Source organism: Carassius gibelio, chromosome B10, assembly GCF_023724105.1.
Source record: "Carassius gibelio isolate Cgi1373 ecotype wild population from Czech Republic chromosome B10, carGib1.2-hapl.c, whole genome shotgun sequence".
Classification (NCBI taxonomy): Eukaryota; Metazoa; Chordata; class Actinopteri; order Cypriniformes; family Cyprinidae; genus Carassius; species Carassius gibelio.
Window position 1 is genome coordinate 14,697,572 of NC_068405.1, and position 21,560 is coordinate 14,719,131.

Consider the following 21,560-nt stretch of genomic DNA (forward strand, 5'->3'; position numbering starts at 1 on the left):
TTGTGTATCATTTTGTCGTATTTAATGAACACACAAAAACTTGATAGGATCATACAGTCTGGATAGGACCAGAGCCATGATAGGACACGATCTCCGTCAGTACTTCGAGTTCCTGCGTCACATGACACAAATCTGGCCAATCAGTGCACACCTTGAGGTCCCGGAAGCGGTCCGGGGCGTAACCACAGACTGTAGTAATGTTGTCTTTTCTAGGTTTCAGTTGTATTTCTGTGCTTGGATACATGCCCCGCTAACGTTAATCATTTTGTTTCTAGCCTTATACGATCTCCAGTCCGGGGGAGACACACACAACTCTGACAGGTACACAAGACCATCTCTTTACCAAGCATCGTCATAAATAAATATAAAGAATTCTGAGGCATTACATTTGTACGTTTAACGTATAAACGCACATATTGCGGCGCTGTTATCATTTAAATGTCTGTTTTTATGGTTCAGGAAGGAGATGGAGAGCTAGCCGGCTAACATTAGCCGTTAGTGCTGGTCGTGATAAAGGCTTTTAGCGCTGTCACTGTTGATTTTGACAGATAAATGGCCGGCGGGGCCTGGTCATCTTCATTCTAGTTATCAAATGGATGATTGTTAATCTCATGTGCACTAACCTTCAGCCTCACGCTGAGACAGTGGCCCAAGGTTAGACAGCCTGTGGGTGCACGAATTGTAATCATTCTCATATATTTGGGTTGCAGATCTGATTGTTGGTGGTGTGGCATCGTGATGAGCACCTGTCATCCTCTATTTCTGCACGGTTTATTTCATTTGAGTCAGACATTTTAACTCGTTGCTTGGGATTTGGCTTCGTTCTCTTAACCTTTGCTGTCGTGTTGCTGAAATATAGCATATCTAGCATGTTGTTTGTAAGCATCTTGTTCTGTTACTTTTCGTATAATACGCTGAACATGCATGGTTCTATTGCAAGTGTATTTTTAGAAACGAAATTCTGAATTTACAAAAAACCGAATTGTGTAAGTCTATTTCCTTCCTCTTATGTCAATGGTTTATGATTGGATGCATTAATAATATACTTTGAATTGTTTTTTTTGTTTGTTTTTTTATTTTTTTCTGCATGATGCCACATTTGATGCAGTTGTTTATCTGAACCTGCAGGCGGTTTACATTTACATTTATGCATTTAGCAGACGCTTTTGTCCAAAGCAACTTACAGTGCATTCAGGCTAACATTTTTTACCTAACATGTGTTCCCTGGGTATCGAACCCACAACCTTTTGCACTGCTAACGCAATGCTCTACCACTGATTTTAGGGTTTGGATATGGTGCTAACCCCTGTGGCATTTCCTTCATATGGTATGTTTTCCTTTACCTGGCTGACAGAGTAAATTGTTTTTATTTTTTTCATATTCAGGGCTGAAACAGGTTGTGTCAAGTCATGGCATTCAGTAAAGGTTATCGTATTTATCATAAGCTGGATCCACCTCCGTACAGTGTGATTGTGGAGACCAGAAATCGAGAGGAATGCCTGATGTTCGAGTCTGGAGCCGTTGCTGTTCTGTGTAAGGCTGTCCATATGTTCTATCTTTCTTTTACTAATTTTAAATACGAAAAATATCCCCCCTTTTGAGGGTTTTTTTTTTTTGTAAGTAAGTAAATGTTTTGATGTCTTCCACAGCGGCGGCAGAGAAGGAGACAATCAAGTCTGCGTACACCAAGATGCTTGATGCTTATGGGATCCTGGGTGTTCTTCGTCTTAACCTTGGTACAGTTTCTCAGCCGCTCTTTTTTTGGGGGGGGGGTTTGCCAGTTGTGTTTGTCATCACAACAAATACAAATCCACCTTGTCGCCAGATTAAAATGGTAAATCTTAAAAAAGATCTTTTTGAGGATAAGTACAGTATTACCAAAACACTGAAATTCACAGCAAAACAAAAATTATGAATGGTAAATGCGCGACATGTTATCAAGCAGTTGTTGTACAAATATAGTCAATAATTACAGTGTAACTACAAGGATAGCCATTTTTTGAGTTTGTAAGTGTATATAATATTTTCACTGTCATATTGTAAGTTCTTAGGAATTTCAATGAACTAATTGCACATTTTAAATATTTGTTTACAAAATGTGCATAATCTACAAACTCTAATATTGGAATCCACTTCATTCTTCTTCCAAAAGGGGATTCTATGCTGCACAGCCTGGTGGTCGTAACGGGCTGCAGTTCAGTGGGAAAGGTCCAGGATTCAGAAGTTTTTCGCGTAACAGGCACTGACTTTGTCTCTCTGAAAAACGACCCCTCGGATGAGGACCGCATCGCTGATGTCAGAAAAATCTTAAACTCTGGGAACTTCTATTTCGCCTGGTCCTCCACCGGAGTGAGTCTGGACCTCAGCTTGAACGCACACCGCAGAATCAGAGAAGACACATCTGATAATCGATTTTTCTGGTGAGTATTTTTTGATTCAGTGTTAAACGGTTTTTCACATTAAATATAAATACCATTTTATTCCAAAGTGGCTATATAGGGTTTGTTTTATGCGTGCACAATGTTTACAACAAAATGTCACTGACTCAGAATGTTGAATTTAATCTGTGGATGATAAATGGATGTAATGGTTGTGTAATTACGTAACTGCTTCACAGGAATCAGTCCCTCCATCTCCATCTCAAGCATTATGGGGTGAACTGTGATGACTGGCTGCTGAGGTTGATGTGTGGCGGAGTAGAGATCCGCACCATCTACGCTGGGCACAAGCAGGCCAAAGCTTGCGTGATCTCTCGGCTCAGCTCAGAGAGAGCAGGCACGCGTTTCAATGTCCGAGGCACAAATGACGACGGCCAGGTGGCAAACTTTGTAGAGACTGAGCAGGTATGCCGACAATGAGTCACTTGCGAGTCAAATTTTGAACTCACTTCTTTAACCCTCAGGTGGTCTTTAATCATTTTAAACAAATTATTTATTTATTTTTTACCTTGAAAGGTAGGAAATATTGTACTTTAAATTTACTTTTATGGCACTTGCTGTATGAAAATATATATATTTTTTATTTTTCTATTTTTTTTTTTACAGAAACAAATGGTACATTATTTAGAGGTGAAATCCCTTCAAAATAGATAATTTTAAAGAATAAATATTATTGCAATAAAATATTGTATATTCATTCCAGTTAGTCCTCTAAGTGAGAAATACCATAGGGTTAAATGTCATATGTGACATGCCAGTTTTTATTTGTTATTCATACAGGTTATTTTCCTTGATGACAAAGTGTCCTCCTTCATTCAGATCCGAGGGTCAATACCTCTGTTCTGGGAGCAGCCAGGAATTCAGGTACAATAGAGCTTGAATCAATATGATGTATGCATGTATTCAAATAACAGTGAGTAAAATATTTGCATAGAGCTTGCTGGAGTTCCATGTTCCTGCTTTCTCGTCATAATGAACTTATTCTTTTGTGTTTCCACTTCGTCACACACGGCCAGTGCTGACCCCCTTTATTCATATTATCAGAAACACTTGTTTCAGGGGATTTTGTTGCAGCTGAATCACAGTCGAGAGCCAAAAGGACAGCAGGGGAACCGACAGTTGGTATATCAAAGGTTTAGTTTTGTCTGGTGGATGATCTGTTCTTCACTGCAAAGAGTTTGTGCAATGTCAGTCTGTGAAAACTGCATCTAAACCGACCGTGACTCATTTTGGAAAGGATCCAGGTTCTGATAAATCTATTGGCTTCTTGTGAAATCAAGTTAAGATGTCAGCAAGCAGGTCTGGAAATGCCTTTGTCTTTCCTCTGACATTGCATAGACGTTATCATTGTTGCTTTTAGTGGGAAGCTGGTGAGGTGACCCTTTTTGAGCTGTGTTTCAAAGCTTTCCACAGAACCTTGTGTGTCACTTCAGGCCATAGTGGTATTGGTTATAAGGTATTCCATTGTCTTCGGTGCAAAGCTAGGTGTCAAAATAAAGGAAGTAGAAAGCCACAGGATACTTTTTCTTTGCTCCCTAAAGCTCAGGGTAATATGAGCCAGTCTCTGCTGCCATTCCGAATGTATGAAATATTAATGGCAGGCACCTGCAGAGGCAATAAACAGAATTGAGTGGGACTCTGACAGAGTCTAAATAAAGCATAAATATCAGCCATCTCTAAACTGGAGATCTTCAGCCTTTTGAATTGAAGGCCCCTTGTTGCATGTTTAGGCGGAACAGTGTCCATCTTATGATAAAAAATAACAAATGAACATATTTAAATATATTACAAATGTAAGTACATTGCATTAAAATATGTTATAATGAATTACTTTGTTTCATTCGTTTTTCAGTGTTGTTGTATTTGTTACCTAAAAGATACAAATATCAATCATATTTCATTAATTGGAATAAAGCTGAAATAAAATAAATTGTTCATATCAGATGCAAAAACTTTTAGAAATTAAACCAAAAATGTGAAATTGTGCCCTGGCAACTAATTTATATTAAATAAGTTAAAGTTAAAATACAAAAGAAAGTGTGTAATTTAGTATATAGGATAAATATTATTATACTCACTTACTTAGTATAATAAGTGTGTAATTTTGTATATAGTGTAAATGATAATATATAAATAATACAGTGTTTAATGTAGGAGGGGCACATTTAACATGTTTAATTGTTTTTTTTTTGCTTTAAGTTAACTTTTTTTGAATAGTTCTTCACATACGCAGACTATCCACAGTGCCATCGCAGGCCCCTTGTTGAAGACCCTTCGTGTAAGATGTTGAATTAAACTGGGTTAAAATAAATTTAACAAATGGCATAGAGTTTAACAAAAGCCATGTTGACTGTATAAAGGCGATTTTAGAGTCACCCTAGTTCAAGATCAACAACAACAACAATCCTGTGGCTAGAACGCTGACCAATTGTGTTCAAAGGTGTAACTGTTTCACTGTGACCAAGTTTACAGGAAATGAGAAGTAAGTCATAGCCTTAAGATGGGAAAGTCCTCTGTAGAGCTTACCTATTATGGTTGTGGGTGTGAACACAATACGTTATTCTGAAGGGTGTGAGAGCAGATAGTCGTATGTCATACACATAGAAAGCCATTATTAGAAAGGAGCTTCCTGCAGCTATTAAAATCTGCAGCTAGCCAACATTAGCAGTTAAAACATCTGTCTCTAGAGCACGACTGTCTAACCAGCATTCATTTGGTTCCTGGTATGATCGGTATCTCTGATAGATCCTCCAGGCTTCAGTGAGCTTGTGAAATCATTACAGATGGTTCCACTGTCTTATTCTGTGCAAATGGTTTTTTTTTTGTTTCTTTAAAAGCAGCTCAACTCAGCAGGCGGGCCAGGCCTGTGTGGTCTTTCTCTTGCTGTCTCTCTCATCTTCCTTTCCTTCTGCCACCGTAATTTCCTCTTGCGCCAAAAATGAATTAACTCTACTCACGATTCTTCCTTTTTTATTTTTTTTCCTGTTTCCACAAAGGTCGGCTCTCATCGTGTTAAGCTGTCCCGTGGTTTTGAAGCAAACGCACCGGCTTTTGAGAGGTAATTAAGATTCTGCCGGTCTCTGATGATGCTTGCGCTAGTATCCAGCTGTTCTGGCTCAGGCCCAAGTGTTAGTGCATGATGAAAGCGATCCAGCAGACATTAGCGCCCTGCAAGCTCAGGCATGTCTAAAAAGGATGCATTTTTGGCTAGTTGGTGGGTAATTAAGGTCTACCAGAGCCTGATCAGATGGATTTGTAGGCGGCTGTTACACACAGAACAGCTGGATGAAGTGCAGCATCATAATCATTAATCGTACAATACATGTTATTACGTTGTACTTATTTGGTAATACCACATGTTACATGTAATTAAAATAAATGATAAATGATCACATGCAATACCTTTAAAACCTGTCCCTTTCCTTAACCATATACCACCTTAATAACAGCAAAAGACATAAAAACATAAGCAACTATTATTTTTTTTTTATTTTTTTATTTTTTTTATGAGATAACATATATTTTAGCAAAATATATATTTTAAATGCATTGAATAAAATTGTTGGTGACTTAAATGGATTTTATTATTAATCAAAATAAAAATTTAATTAAATAATGTAAATATTAGATGAAAAATGTTAATGTACAAAACAACAGAAAATTTGAATTGTTTTACTGGCAACTAGCTAAAAAAAGTAGGGTAGGTTGAAGTGCTAAACAATTACTTAAAAAAAAAAAAAAATGTATGATTCCTCTGATATAAAACATTTAATAGAGCACAAAAAAGAATGTGACACTAAAATTTTAATTAAGTAATTTTAATTTAAGAATTTATTTACCTAATATTTAGGTATTAAAAAAAAAGCTAAACCTGTTATTTCTATTATTTAAAATCTTACAATCAGTCAAATGAAAATTCTGGAAGAGGTCAGTCTTTGTGAGCCTGGTTTTAAGCATTTGTTACATTTGTGTAGGTTAAAAACCACTTAAGACATACTCCCTCAATGCTCATCAATTATATATCTTTATGAATTGTTTTTTTACTGCAAGATAAGGTTGGTCAACAATAAAATCTGCATTAAGAAGGCCAAATCATAAATATGTGGGAGGGTTTATTCTTATCCAGCCTTGGCTCCTCATGATGGACATTCTTTCCTCATCATGAGTCACTTCTCTATTCCCTGGAGTGCTGAGTCAGGTCGTGGTAACAGGAAGTAGACGCAGTCGTTAGGCTTTCACCCCCCCCCCCCCATCCTTAAAGATCTATTGATCACTTGTTCCCTTGGCTTCCTTTGTTTTAAATCACCTTTGATTTTTCTTGAAGTGATGGATCGCAGGATTCGATATACATTTTTCATTTTTTTCTTTTTCAATAAGGTTTGAGTGTTTATGAACCCTGTGTGATGTTTCCTGTCCAGACACTTTAGTGCCCTGAGGAAGCTGTATGGCAAACAGGTGATCATCAACCTGCTGGGTATGAAGGAGGGTGAACACATGCTCAGCAAAGCATTCCAGGTGATTGTTGTTCAGGAAATATTACGGTTGGTCAGGTTACAATGCATTGTTTAAGATATCTTTCAGTGCTCAAGTATGACAACACCTTAGAGCAGTTGTTCCGCTTCTTTACTGTGTAAAGACTGTCTTTGTCTTCGCCCACAGAGTCACCTGAAAGCTTCAGAGCATGCAAATGCTGTGAGAATGTTGAACTTTGACTATCATCAGATGGTTAAAGGTGGGAAGACTGACAAGCTCATCAGTGTCCTGAAACCTCAGATCAGCAAGTTTCTGGAGGAATGCGGTTTCTTCTACTACTCAGGAGAGGCGGGCATTCAGAGGTGAGTTAGTATAGCATCCCAGCACAACTGGTTGTGGAGGAATATCATAGAACAGCAAAACATTTTCGTCATTAGGTTGTTTGTTTAGTTCATTGTGTGTATACAAAAAAAACAACAACACTATTTTTATTTTTAAAGCAGGAATAAATATTTTTGGGAGGTGGATGCATGCATGTTTGTTTGTCTTTTTTCTTCTTTTTCTTTTTTTAAATATATTTCTTTAAAAAAATTAATTAAACATTGATAATCACAAAATTACCAAAACTAGATCATAAAATTGTCCAACACAATTTTGTTTTCTGCAGATGTCAAAGTGGCACAATTCGTTCCAATTGTCTCGACTGCTTGGACCGAACAAACAGCGTCCAGGCCTTCATTGCACTTGAGGTGTGTTTGTGACAGTTCTGTTTTCAGTTTCAAGTTTTTTTTTTCTTTTTACTATTTGTTTGTCTTTCATCCCTTATGTAATATGTCTTTGGTGTTCAGATGCTCCCAAAACAATTGGAAGACATGGGTCTGACTGAGAAACCTCAGCTGGTGGCGCGGTTTCAGGAGGTTTTCCGCACCATGTGGTCCACCAATGGAGACTCGATCAGCAAGATCTACGCAGGCACTGGTGCTCTGGATGGCAAGGCTAAGGTACATGTCGTCTTGTAAAACACACAAGCAGTACAGCACAAAAGGCAGCAGAGAGCATGGATGTGCAATGGGTGTTTCTGAGCCATTTTCACCCTGTAAGTTTACGATCATCTTAATGGTCTTAATCTCCTGTTTTTCTCTGCTTTCCTATGGCTGTTCTTCTTCCTTTGTGGTAAGTTGACAGGAGTTCTGTCAATTTGAGTTGTGATGCTGTATTTATTTCTGTTTGCTATGTTTTGTGTTGGATCTTTTGTGTTAGTTGAGAAAGATTACTGTAACTGGCCGTGCTGTCAACTCTAATTAGTCTTCTTTCTATCGACTGTTATAAAAGCCTTTAAACCTTTTCCAACTAGGCCTCAAATCCCAGGCTTCATCTAGCTAGCAGCAAAGAAGTGTTCATTTGATGTCCCTTTGAATATGTGTTCATGAATGTTTTGTTTTGGTTTGGTTTGGTTTATTTTGGTTTGTTTTGTTTTGTTTTGTTTTGTTTTGTTTTGTTTTGTTTTGGTTTGTTTTATTTTGGTTTGGTTTTTGTTTGGTTTTGTTTTGGTTTGGTTTGTTTTTTTGTTTTGGTTTGGTTTGTTTTTTGTTTGTTTTGGTTTTTTTTTTTTTTTTTTTTTTTTTTTTGGTTTTGTTTTGAGAATGATTTTGTTTTGAGAATGATTTTGTTTTGTATAGAGCATTTTAATTAGTTTTGAAAGTTTGGTTTCTTTTTTCTTTCTTTCTTCTTTTTTTTTTTTTTTTTTGACTATTTTATATAGATTTTTTGTTTTGTTTTTTCTTTCTGTAGGGTGGAAAGCTAAAAGACGGAGCTCGCTCGGTCACAAGAACCATTCAGAATAACTTCTTTGACAGCTCTAAACAGGAAGCCATTGATATCCTGAGACTGGGCAGCACCCTGAACAGTGACCTGGCAGATAAGGCACGAGCCCTTCTTACAACCAGCAGCCTGTATGGTACGATTTCCAACACCACAATCCAGAGTCCGTAATAAACCAGGGCTGTGGGGGAAAAATGCTTGCACAAATAACAAAAGTACAACAAATATTTAAAATGAGGTCCCCTGTTGTGAACATAAATACTATTGTTTTTACGATTATGGATGGTTACTAAAAATTTGTTCTGCGATTTTCTATAATATATTGTGCATTAGGTTCTTTTGTATTTTATGATGATTTGTTTTAAGAGTTAACAGCCATAATTGTTTATATTGAAAATTCTTTTAATGATGAAGTTGAAGTATATCACACACACAGATTCATAGTGTTTTTTCATGTGTTAGAAAAACTTCTGACAAATTATATTCAGATTTAGATATATTCTAAAAACAGAAATATATTATTAATATAATTAATTCTAATATAAATCTATTAATAATATGAATATATATGAATATATTGTAAATGAATTGCAGATTAAAGAAAAGATTTAAAATACCTGGCAAATGCTTACTGAATTCACAGATTTTATAGACTTTAATAAGTTATACATACATCTCCACCTTTGGTATTTTGTGTTTGTGGTAATGGTTTATGGGATCAGCCTGCTGCAGTGGACTGATTTCATCCTGTAGATCTGGATCTGAATGCATTTCCTCATGCTAGCGTGCTAATCTGTGGCTCCCGGCTGCTTTGGGTGTGAGATTAGTGGTGAACCAGAGGACTAATTCTGTTATCTGTCTAACGGCTGACTTTTAACCTCTCTCTCTTCCCCTCCCTTTGTTCTTTCTTTTTCTCCTTAATGCTTACAATGTTAGTCACTGAGCCCATTTTACAGTCAGGTACAGTATACACAGACCAACCATAAATCCATAACTGTTTATGGTTCCCTGTTTAATAAACTCAGTTTATTTTGGCACCTCTGACATTGTACAGTGTGTGTTTTTTCTTTTTATCATCGGTGTTGTTTTAAATACACTGTATCTTTTTGTCCGACTTTCACGGAAAGAATTTCATCTGTTTGGTGTGTCTCAGTAGTTTAGTCAATGTCTTATGCTCTGCATTTTCTTTTTGTGCACTTTCATATTCATATTTCATATTCTCATTGATTATTTTATTTAGGTTTATGATAAGAATATCTCTCCCTTTCTTTTTCAGCCTCTCCCAGAGTGCTTCTGGGCATGTGTCAGAGCCACTTCAAGTACACACGTCCCAAAAAGATCAGAGTGTGTGTGGGTACGTGGAACGTGAATGGGGGCAAGCAGTTCCGCAGTATTGCATTTCGTAACCACACGCTCAATGACTGGCTCCTGGATGCCCCTAAGAAGGCCGGCCATCCGGAATTTCAGGGTATGTGTTGATGCCAAGTCAATGCAAACGATACTTTACAAAGAAATTAGGTTGCTATTGTCAGAATATCAAATAAAAAATCATGCAAACACTTAAGTGGCTTTTGTGGGTTTTGTCATGCAGATGGAAAAGCCAACCCAGTGGACATCTTTGCTATTGGCTTTGAGGAAATGGTGGAGCTTAATGCTGGAAATATCGTCAGCGCAAGGTAAGAACTTGATGTTGGACATTTCAAAGCTCGCTGGTTGTAGTTTCATAGTAGGCAGAAGCAACATCCAGTGGTTGTGATGTGCTACGGAATACACTTTTCATTCAGTCGGTATTTGAGGTTAAATATATTTGCCATGCTCCCATGAGTACTATTGAACGTCTCTTTCTTCTCTGGTAGCACCACTAATCAGAAGCTGTGGGCTGCAGAACTGCAGAAGAACATCTCACGAGATCACAAATATGTGCTGCTGGCCTCAGAGCAGCTGGTGGGTGTCTGTCTGTTCGTCTTCATACGCCCTCAGCATGCGCCATTCATCAGGTATTCTCATTTGATTATTAACAAATCAGTGTGATTTCAGATATTTTCAAGTATTAGAATTTCTTATGAGATCTCAAATTGTGTGTCGTTTTCCTCACATAGGGACGTTGCTGTGGACACAGTAAAGACTGGAATGGGCGGAGCCACTGGTAATAAAGGGGGTGTGGCTATACGCATGCTCTTCCACACCACCAGCATCTGCTTTGTGTGCTCACACTTTGCCGCTGGCCAATCACAGGTCAAAGAGAGGAACGATGACTACACTGAAATTGCGCGCAAACTGTCCTTCCCCATGGTAAATCATTTATGATGTAAAAAAAATCTGTTTGTTCTGTTCTGTATTCGAACACCTTCTCCTTTTTATAATAATAATTTTTATTATTTATTACTGTTAATAATATAAGTTAATATTATACATTGAATGTTAAACATGTAAAATTATTTATTTTATTTTTTTAGATATTATAAATCATGAAAACAAATAATACATGATTAAGTTATTATCATTTTTGTTATTAACTACATTATAATAGGTATTAATAAATATTTATGTTTATTATTTTATATGACATAATAAAAACATGTAAAAAAAAGAAAAGAAAAATAATTAATGTTTTTAAATAATTTTAAATAATAATAATAAATCGATCTATTTATTTATTTATTTTTAGGGCCGGCTCCTGTTCTCCCATGATTATGTATTCTGGTGTGGAGACTTCAACTACCGAATAAATATTCCTAATGACGAGACAAAGGAGCTGATCAGACAGCAAAATTGGGATGCACTGATTGCTGGAGATCAACTGGTAGAGCAGAAGAATGCTGGACAGGTATATCAGGGGGAAAAAAACAGCTATATCAGTGGAACATGTCTTTTTTTTCGCTATTTTTATTTCTCTATTTTATTCATATTTCAGGTTTTTAAAGGCTTTATTGAAGGGAAGCTGGATTTTGCCCCCACTTACAAATACGACCTGTTTTCGGAGGACTACGACACCAGTGAGAAGTGCCGCACACCAGCCTGGACTGACCGTGTGCTGTGGAAGAGAAGGAAGTGGAACTTTGATAAAACTGGTGAGAATACTATTAATAACACATCTTCAACCATCAACCAAACTTGAAATGCAGCAACAGATTACGCTTTCCTTGAAGAATTTTGAGTACATCTGCTTGTGTGTATTACAGCGGAAGAGTTGGAGTTGAATGTCGTAGGAGCCCCAGTGAATGAGGAAGATCAGTGCCCATGGAGCCCTGGAGAGCTCAAATATTATAGCAGAGCAGAGCTCAAAACCTCTGATCACAGGTGAGAGAGATTAATACCACAACAACAACTTTCAAGTTTGCATCAGCAATGTGTTTAATTCAGTGGTACTGCAGAAGGCAGTCAAGTCATTTTTTTTACACAATTTATTTACTTTACTGCATATAATTGTTACAATTTTGCAGTTGTTTTTGGGGGCCACTGGTACTTTAAGTTTAGGAGTCGCTGTTCTTGTACCCTTAACATTTATTTCTTGCAGGCCTGTGGTGGCTATCATAGATGTGGACGTACTTGAGGTGGATCCAGAGGCCAGACACCAGGTGTATAAGGAAGTGATCGCCCTGCAGGGTCCACCAGATGGCACCATCCTCGTCTCGCTCTGCACGTCTGGTCCTGATGACTACTTTGATGATGCACTGATAGATGACCTGTTGGACAAGTTTGCTCAGTTTGGCGAGGTTATTCTTATCAGGTACAGGTTATTTTGTATATAGAATTGTATTGAATTTCAACTATATTTAATTGCTCTTTAAATTGTTTACATTTCTTCTGAAAGTGACAGTAACAAAATATTTCTCTTTCAAATAAATGCTTTTCAAAGTTTAATTCATTAAAGAATTGAATGTTAATAATAATGAGAAGAAATGTTTCTTAAGCACAAATCAGCTTAGCGGAATTATTTTTTTGGAGTAATGTTGTTGAAAATTCAGCTTAGCCATCACAGGAATAAATTACATTTTAAAATATATTTAAATAGCAAATAGTAATTTTAATTGTTATAATACTTCACAATATTACTGTAATTTTTCTTAAATAAATTACACCTTGGTGAACATAACTTTTTTTGTAATATATATATATATATATGTATACTGTATATACATGTGTATGCATATCCGTATATATACATTATTTATGAATACATATTTTTTATAACAGGTTTGTTGAAGAGAAAATGTGGGTGACATTTTTGGAGGGATATTCTGCTCTAGCAGCTCTATCTTTGAGCGGCTCTACCGTAAGAGACTCTACTGTTAAGATTACATATTAGATATTGACAATTTAAAAAAAAAAATCACATGCACACATATATTACATGCAACCCTAAACCCTAATATCGACCCTTTTTACCATCCCCATCCCATGTGTTTGCATGCAGGTGAATGGTAAGACCATAGACATCCGTCTGAGGAGTCCAGGATGGATAAAGAGTCTAGAGGAGGAAATGAGTGTGGAGAGAATCTGCGGCAGCATCCCAACATCCACCAGCTCCACCCTGCTGGCAGAAAACTCTGACATGGGAGAAGAGTATGACATGGAAGGTGTGACACCTTTTTTGAGTTACATGATACCAGAATTCATCAGGAATATATGAAATCTGGAACCGTATGGAGTTAGATTTTTATCGCTGTATTGACAGGTGATGTGGATGAGGAGATTGAGGATATTTTACCCCAGCACCTGCAGCCTGGAGCAGGCATGGATCTAGGCTCGTCCCCTGCCCCATCCCCACACACCAGCCCCTGCCCCTCTCCTACCTACGGAGAACCTGCACCCCCCATCCGGCCCAGCAGAGCCCCTCCACGAACAGCTGGACCACCTCAGGGTAGTGCTAGTATTTGACTGCATTCAACATGGACATACTCTTATGGATTTATATCACTTTTTGTCTTTGTCTTTTATTTTTAACTACTATTCAAAAGTTTGGGTCAGTAAGATTAAACTTTTTGAAAGAAATGTATACTTCTATTCGGCAATGGTGCATTAAATTGATCTAAATTGACAGTATAGACATTTATAATTTAAGAAAAGATCTCTATCTCAAATAATTGCTATTATTTTTTACTTTCTACTGAATAAAAAAAAAAGTATAATGGTTTAAAATTTTAAGCAGCAGCACAACTGTCTTCAACATTGACAATTAGAAATGTTTCCTGAGCACCAAATCAGAATATTAGAATGTTTAGTTAAATTTAGTTTTGCGGTACCAGAATAAATTATATAATTATAAAATCATGTTATTATTTTATAAACAAAATTGATTTTAATCAAATAAATGGAGCTTTTGTGTGCATACAGCTTTTCTTTTACCAAAATAAAATAAATCTTACAGGCTCCAAACTATATAGCTATATACATAAAGCATCAGGGAAGTAGAAGAGGGAAAAAAAAAAGAAACTTGATTTTAATATTAAGTACTCTTCTGTAACTCTGTAGTAGATTTCAATCAAAAAGGTTCATTTCTCAAACTCTGTAACATACAAATATTCCAGTACATTAATGTTCCTTTGTTTTTACACTGCAAAAAGGAGGATTAAGCCCAGCAGCCATTAGAAGGGAACTGGCAGGTAAAGAGTGCTGTTTGCAGAGGTGTTGCTGATGTGCTTCAGTGGTTCCCGAGCTCTTAGAGAGTGTGTGTCTCGAGGCTTCTGTGTGGTTTGCAGTGCTGTGAGCTGAGCTAAATCCCTCAAGCAGTTGATTTGACACTTGTGATAATAACATGTTTTTTATTCCCTCTCTCTTTTCTCAGGTTCTCCTGTTGATGGTCAGCCAGCTGGAGCTCTCTTTCCACAGGGACTAGAGCCAAAACGTCCCCCTCCTCCACGGCCCAACGCCCCACCGGCCCGGCCCGCACCTCCGCAGCGCCCACCCCCACCCTCAGGTACAGCTGTGTTCACATTAGCGTGACCAGAAGTCAAAACCCAGAAGTCACGAGTTTGACTTGAGTTTGAAACACCCGTATGAATAAGCGCACTACATTAGATACTATGTTTTCACTTGTTTTTTATTTGACTTGATTTCATTCATTCATTTCACAATGTCCTGTGGTTTCTAAAGGAGGCAGAAGTCCCGCACCTGTTAGGAAAGGTTCAGCAGGTAACTCTGTCCATGAACCAGCACTGTTTATTAGCTGTGGAATATTAGCTTGATGTTTATTGCATTTAATGTTTAGTGTTTATTGCACCTTATATGAGGTTGGCATAGCAAAAATGTCTGACTGACTTTAGTTTGTCCGTTTGGTTGTGTTTCTTCATGCTTTTCCTAAGCCTCATTGTAAATTAGCCTTTTTGTTATATAATATTAAATATGAAATATTAAGTAATTATTTTGGCCATGTGGATTTTGTTCTTCATTTCTGATTTTTGTTTATAATGTCATTTTTGGAAACATTGTGAATTTTTTTTTAAGGCTTTGCTGAGCCTCTCGATCTAGAGTTTGATGTGACTGATTATGAAGGTAATTTAGGTTTTAGACGTTTTTGCAGTGTTTGTTGTTATTGTGTATGATGATCATCTGATCACTTGAGACCTCCTGCACTTGCTAAGAGAAATGGACTAATGGCGCAGGGGTGTTTGCCATGATGCAGTGCATGAAGTCTCTTTTGGTTTAGTGTTTCAGTGTGAAGTGATGGGTTGAATTAGGTGAATTAGCTTTTGTAAATAGAGAATGATAGAAACCTGATACCTCTCCATCAGGTAAGGAGTCTGCTGGGTCAGATATATTTTCTCCCTAGCTAAAGTAGATGCCACGAAACAGAAAATAATTTGCGAATTTCTTTTTTAATAATTCTTCCCTCATGCTGACAAAAGGACAAAAAAGCCCAGCGTTAGCACGTGCAGATGCAGCTGGTGAGTTCCCAAACCCTGCCTTTGCTCATCAGCACTCTAAAATAACACCAACCATCTGTAACCGACAGAAGATTTCATTGACACACATATTTGGGCCTTACTCATGCCAGAATATTGAAACCTCAGGCTAGTTTCAACACAGATTAGAGCTACATTCTTTACAGGAGCATTGATCTTACATTTTCCAGGGTTACTTTTAAAGCATCTCTTTAAGTTTAGTATGTAAAGTATTGTTCCGTCATCAGGTTTGTTGAAATTGTGCTAATAGGTTTTCTGATATTTTTACTAACTTATTTCATATAACTATTTCTAAAAGTTTGATTATTGCATCGGCTGTTTTTCAGGTCGAGGTCAAGCCACCGGATCAGCCCCTGGAGGCGCCCCACGGCCGGTGGGTGGACTAAATGATATTAAAAAATTGTTTTTAAAAAAGGTAAAAAATAAAAACGTTCAAATGTTATTTTTGGCTTTAGATCCCACCTCGAGCAGGAGTCATCAGCGTCCCTCCTCAGGCTAGACCTCCTCCTCCTGCTCATCCTGGGGCCCCCAGACCCATAGCAGAGGTGCATACTGGAGCCCCACGACCCTCACTTGATAATCACCCTGGAGCTCCAAGACCCGTTCCTGAGCCCCAAAGCAAACCGTCTGAACTCCCTCTGGGTTTGTTTAATCCTTCTATTGACTTGTTCAATTTTCTTCAATATTTTTGTTTTACATTTACTTTTATCATTGTTTTTTTATCCTTTTTTGTTCTATAATGAATGTGTAAGTATATAGGATTCAGATTTTTTTTTATAATTGAGATACTATTATAGTTTTTATTAGTATTTTAAACTATAATTGAGATACTATTATAGTTTTTATTAGTATTTTAAACCTTTTTTCTTTCAGTTTTTATTTTCATTTGAAAGATTTTGTCATTTTGTAATACGACTGAATCAGGATATTTAAAGGTACATTCACAACCTAAAATTATTAAAATGATAGTAATAATAATTGTTACATAAATTATTGATAATGTACTATTGTATTATTATTTAATGAGTATTTATTATTTATTGATTAAAACATAGCTTACCATTTTAACAACTTTCTTTCATGTAATAATGCTGTGTGTCTGTCCACCAGGTCCACCCCCCACACTGCCAGGTCCCATGAGGCCTCAGATGACATCACCCATGCAGCCCCAGTCCATGTCGCCAATGCAGCCTCCAGTCCAACCTCAACTGACCCCACCCATACAAGCCCAGCTGCCTCCACCAATGCAGCCCACCTTACCTGCCCCGCTGTACCCTCAGCCTGCTCCTCAAGCATCTGCTGGAGCCGCTGCCGCCTCTCAGCCCGGACTGGCATCTCCCAAGCCTCCACCCCGGAGCCGGTCCTCTCACGCACTGCCACCTGAGTCTGCTCCTGCTCCTGCTCCTGCTCCTGCATTTCAGGTTAGTCCTCTTTCTCTGCCCACACGTGCATGGATGTCAAGATCACAAGTCCAGCATTTAATTGTGATAAAGAAAGGCAGGTACCCACAAGGGCCCATCCTGGGGTCATTACCCAGGGACTCTTTTTTCCTTTTTTATTTCTACTTTTGTAGTAATATCGACTTTGTCCAGGTGGTTCTTCTAGTCATGTCTCTCTCTTCTTGATGCATGTGTCTCTCTCTTTTACTAGCAGGAGCAATCCTCAGGTTAACAGGTACTGGATTAAGTCATTTCTAGTCTTTATGTTGTCTTCATGGCACCCATAGCCTGTGGTCACAATGTATGGGGTGCTCATACATATAGGATCCTCCATGTTATAGTTGTTTTTTCCCCATTCCATCGTTGATTTAACCTTCTTTTATTTTAATTATCAGAGAAGTGTAAACTTAACTTGAACCCCTTGAAACACTTGAACATTAAAGTATATTGCAATTTCGAGACAAAAAATACCTGGTTCTGAGTTTGAGATGTTGTTCTGACAGGGGGTTCAAGGAAAGTGTCGTCCAGTATTCATTGTGGGTATTATTTGTTTTTTGTTTTTAACTGTGATATAAGTGTTTTCAAGTAATTGTGCTTCACTTTACCTCTAGTAGACTTGCACACTAATTATGTTTTTGATGTTGTATAATGTTGTTTTTTATTGTTTCATTAGACAGTTTAATAAACAAAATTCAAATCTTTCTGATTTTGATTTGTTTCACGGTCTGCCATTGCACCATTTATGATTTAACCAACAAGTCATTTTATTTAATCTTGTAACAAACACATGATTTATGATTAAAAGTCAGCATGAAATGTTGTTTTATGTCTGTAATGACACATATTTGTGAGTGAAAAAGAATATTAAAGGTGCAATACGTAGTTTGGTGCCAATTTACTGGATGGTTTAATCATAATGTTACTGCTTTAATGTTATATATTTAAAAAAAGGGTTTACATTTTACTGTATTACTTCATAAATGAACCCTAACAGCCAAAAGAGGCTATTATTAATCTTTATTAATCTACTTCAGTAAAGTTAGTTTAGTAGAGTAAAATAATAATAATAAAAATATTCCAAAATTGCAAAGGTGTGACCTTTTCTTAAAAAGCTTAGGAAGGTTTAAGGAAAGTTACAAAGACTTTTAATAATTTTTCCGCAATATATTTAATAAAATCAGATTTGATTTCATGTTGATTCTGCAACTTCATTGTGTTGTAGCTTCTCCCTAAACTGTAAGTTTGATTTCATAATATAGCCCTTGTGTGTGTTTTTTTTTCTTCAGGCCAAGGACATGAATGGAGTACAAAGAGAAGCACAATGGAATCTAGACCCCTTCGACATGTTTAACTCCCAGTCCCTCTTCCAAAATTCATTCTCCGCTTCTCTCCCTCGCTCCTCTTCCTCATCCACCCCCTCCCCTTCTTCCTCCACGTTACCCAGCTCCCTCTCCCTGTTCTCAGCTCCGGAGACCAGCAGCACTCCATGTCTCCTGCCTCCCCCTGCTCCCTCCCGCAGCAAGTCCCAGGAGACCCTCCGTTCATCCCCCAACCCGTTCCTCATAGAAGCCCAACCCAGACCCAACAGCACCAATCCTTTCACTGGCAACTTGTTGTCCTCCCCCCGCCGATCGCTCACGCCTGATTTTTACACTCAGCAGCAGGCCCAAGAGGCCAGGTCGGGCCTAAACAGGGCCATGTCAGCTGTGGTTCACAGTTCAACTCTTCCACCATCATTCTCCAGACAACAATCCTTAGTTCCTGCTCCAGCAGCAGCCCCAGCCAAACAAACCCAAAAGTGGGTCACATTCGATGACGATTCAGATTTCCTTTCAATGAAGGTTCCATCCGCAGCTGGGACCGGCCCACTGCTTACACCCACAGTCTCATCTGTTCCCTTCCCACAACCCCAGAGCAGCCTCCCCAGCTCAGGCTTTGGCATAAACAGCAACTGGGCGTCGCTTCCCACGTCCTCGTTTCCCACAATCCCTCCTCCGGTCCCTACCAGGACTAATACCAGCGTTAAAAAAAACGCCCACATCCCTTTCAGAAACGAATTCACAGAGAGTTGATGCAGTGGAGAAAGTGTACGTAAAATAGAGAGAAAATATTATTGTGTATCTATAATAAGTGTATGGTTTGTATAATAGCGTGTTGTTGGAAGTCTTGACGGGTTTGTCCGAAATAAATCTGACCGTTTCTTTTAGCCCAACTAAGAGGAAATCAACACAGTATGTCAGGACATTTTGAGTTTTTTAAATAATGGGCAAAAAAACAACAACTGTCATTTGCATATTAATCTGCATATTTTAATTCCATCCTCTGCTTATCCTCATGTCAGAGCAAAGAAGATATTTTGAAAAAAAAATATTTTTTTTTTTGGAACCATTGACTTCCATTATATGGACAAAACCGGTTGAAACATTGTTCAAAATCTGTTCTTGTTTTGGTCCACTATCCCCCTATCCTGTAACCCACTGCAAATAAGAAAACTTGTTATTATCAAACGCACAGATTTAAAATGCCTGGCTGTGTCTGACGTGTTTTACGCCATTATATCTGTAAAATGGGCTTGACCAGAGATACTTGTTGGTTGTTGAACTCATTATGAATGTGTCTGTTGCCTACGTTTAGATTCAGAGCCTGCAGCAGTAACTGTTGCTGTGCTTTACTGCACACTCAAATCAAGAGGCTTTATTTTTCTGGGTGTTCACGCAAAAGACCCCCTCCCATCCCCCGTGCATCCTGTAGCACGCTTAGCTTGTCAAAATATATCTTCTATACATATTCATAGTGATTATATAAATGTCTTCCTAGTGGGGAAAAATGTAAAGTCGTTCTGAATTGTGATTTATATTTACAGCATATACATGCCATATCTAAAGTGCACTGAAGAGCTCTGTCCTTTAGGCTTTTGAGTGGAGCATGAGGGTCACAGCGGCTCTTCTCATTCATCAACACTGTATGTATATACATGTGCTTTCATTTCATCTGATCCAAAGCTCACGACAGAACTGCTGTATTAAACAAATGCGCTGTGTGTTTGATATGGTGGGTTCCTCCTTCAGGATTTCGGTCATTCTTTCTTTTGTGCAATGTGTACTTCTTCGCTCAATGAAATTGTGCTTTTTAATTTCGATGAACAGGTTGTGAGTAAATCTATTTATTGTTATGTGGAGGAATACTGTGCTGTATTTTGGAGTGCGCCCGTCTGTTTCTGTGTATTTTAGCTGTTTGTGCGAGTGGGCTTGCGTGTTTGCATCAGCATATTGAGGGATTTGGATATCTTAGAGTCTGCTGACCCCAGAGTCATTATAGCATTATGTTTTCAAACTGATTTTGAGATAAATATTTATCAAATATGGTATAATCTTGAGAGGTAACGCAAAACGCATTGAAAAGCTACCTTTTTGTAACAATGCTTTGTTGATAAAAGGCTGGAGTACAAAGGCCCCAAAGGTGTTTAGTTGGTTCTGGGGAAGCATATCACGGTTCAGCCTCAGTTGTTTTTGTCGATTGTATAGCATTCCAGATTTTACTGATCCATTATGGGTGAATGATCAGCCTTCAGGCATTTGTTTTATGTGAGCTGTCGATTTACTCATGTTCTGCAGGTTTTTAATGTCCCTCAAGGGAACACTGAAATGATTCATTCTTGGTTAAAGTGTTTGTATTTCAGGAAAGCAGTGTTTTACTTGTGCTTTTGTTCCATGTTTACATTTTCGGTACAAATTTTAACATCTGCACTAGCTGTTTAAAAAGTTCGCCTGGGACGTGTTGGGCAACATATTTTGGCTTTAAGCATTACAGATTTTTGGAGCTTAAAAGCACTGAAAAGTTAGTCTCTTTTTGGGGTTTGGTTGAGGAATGGGTCAGAAAAAGCCAGCCAGCAAGATTGTGTGAATTAATGCATGAGGAAACCATTCCAAAACGCATTCCAAAGCACTAACTGTGAATATCTCCAGAATACAGACAAGTATCAGGTTGTGGATAATGTTTTTTTTCTTTTGATGACTGATGAACACAATGTAACCACTTAACATTCAAAGGCATTAGAAATAATTTGATCAGATGTTCTGTATGTAATGGAATAACTGCTAGCGCCAGTTATTAATGAGAAGCAAGGTTTTATAGGAATGAACTCTTTTTGTGAAGTTAACATTCCTTTCTAGCTTTTAGCCCAGTAGTAAACCGGTCTGTGATATTAACCTTATATATGTATGTATACACAAACCACAAAACTGCAATCAGTAACAAGTTCTCGATCTGTAATTTAAGTGCACACCAAAAGTGCACATTTATGTATGGAGCAATTGATGTTGTATGTATGCAATAATAAATGTATTTCAACATGAAACATACTGCTATTAATTATTGGCTGCAGCAGATCATATTACCCATGACAAATTTTTTTGAAGACACACAACAGCTATTCAGAAAACTACAACAAAATTGTATACACATTATTTTACAGTTAGTTTCTG

At 37.7% G+C, this 21,560-nt stretch overlaps 1 protein-coding gene across 7 annotated transcripts; it reads left to right on the forward strand.

The window, feature by feature from the left end:
• The first annotated feature begins 175 nt into the window (after positions 1-175).
• On the forward strand, positions 176-21,433 carry synj1 (synaptojanin 1). Of its 7 annotated transcripts, XM_052566897.1 has the most exons (33): positions 260-321; positions 711-986; positions 1,386-1,533; positions 1,650-1,736; positions 2,153-2,420; positions 2,618-2,843; positions 3,219-3,302; positions 5,435-5,496; positions 6,857-6,953; positions 7,098-7,273; positions 7,579-7,660; positions 7,760-7,912; positions 8,703-8,868; positions 9,669-9,692; positions 10,009-10,200; positions 10,324-10,408; positions 10,589-10,729; positions 10,832-11,024; positions 11,401-11,559; positions 11,647-11,803; positions 11,915-12,032; positions 12,250-12,462; positions 12,930-13,008; positions 13,150-13,312; positions 13,411-13,596; positions 14,300-14,338; positions 14,521-14,652; positions 14,829-14,867; positions 15,180-15,227; positions 15,964-16,010; positions 16,093-16,279; positions 16,748-17,058; positions 18,363-21,433. In XM_052566897.1, the coding sequence occupies exons 3-33, from the start codon at positions 1,410-1,412 to the stop codon at positions 19,146-19,148; spliced, it is 4,824 nt and encodes a 1,607-aa protein (XP_052422857.1). In that variant the 5' UTR covers positions 260-321; positions 711-986; positions 1,386-1,409; the 3' UTR covers positions 19,149-21,433. The 7 variants fall into 7 exon arrangements, with proteins under 7 accessions (XP_052422858.1, XP_052422860.1, XP_052422863.1 ...); XM_052566898.1 differs by lacking the exon at positions 711-986 and having other exon boundaries at positions 176-321; XM_052566899.1 differs by lacking the exon at positions 15,180-15,227 and having other exon boundaries at positions 261-321.
• The last annotated feature ends 127 nt before the right edge of the window (positions 21,434-21,560 follow it).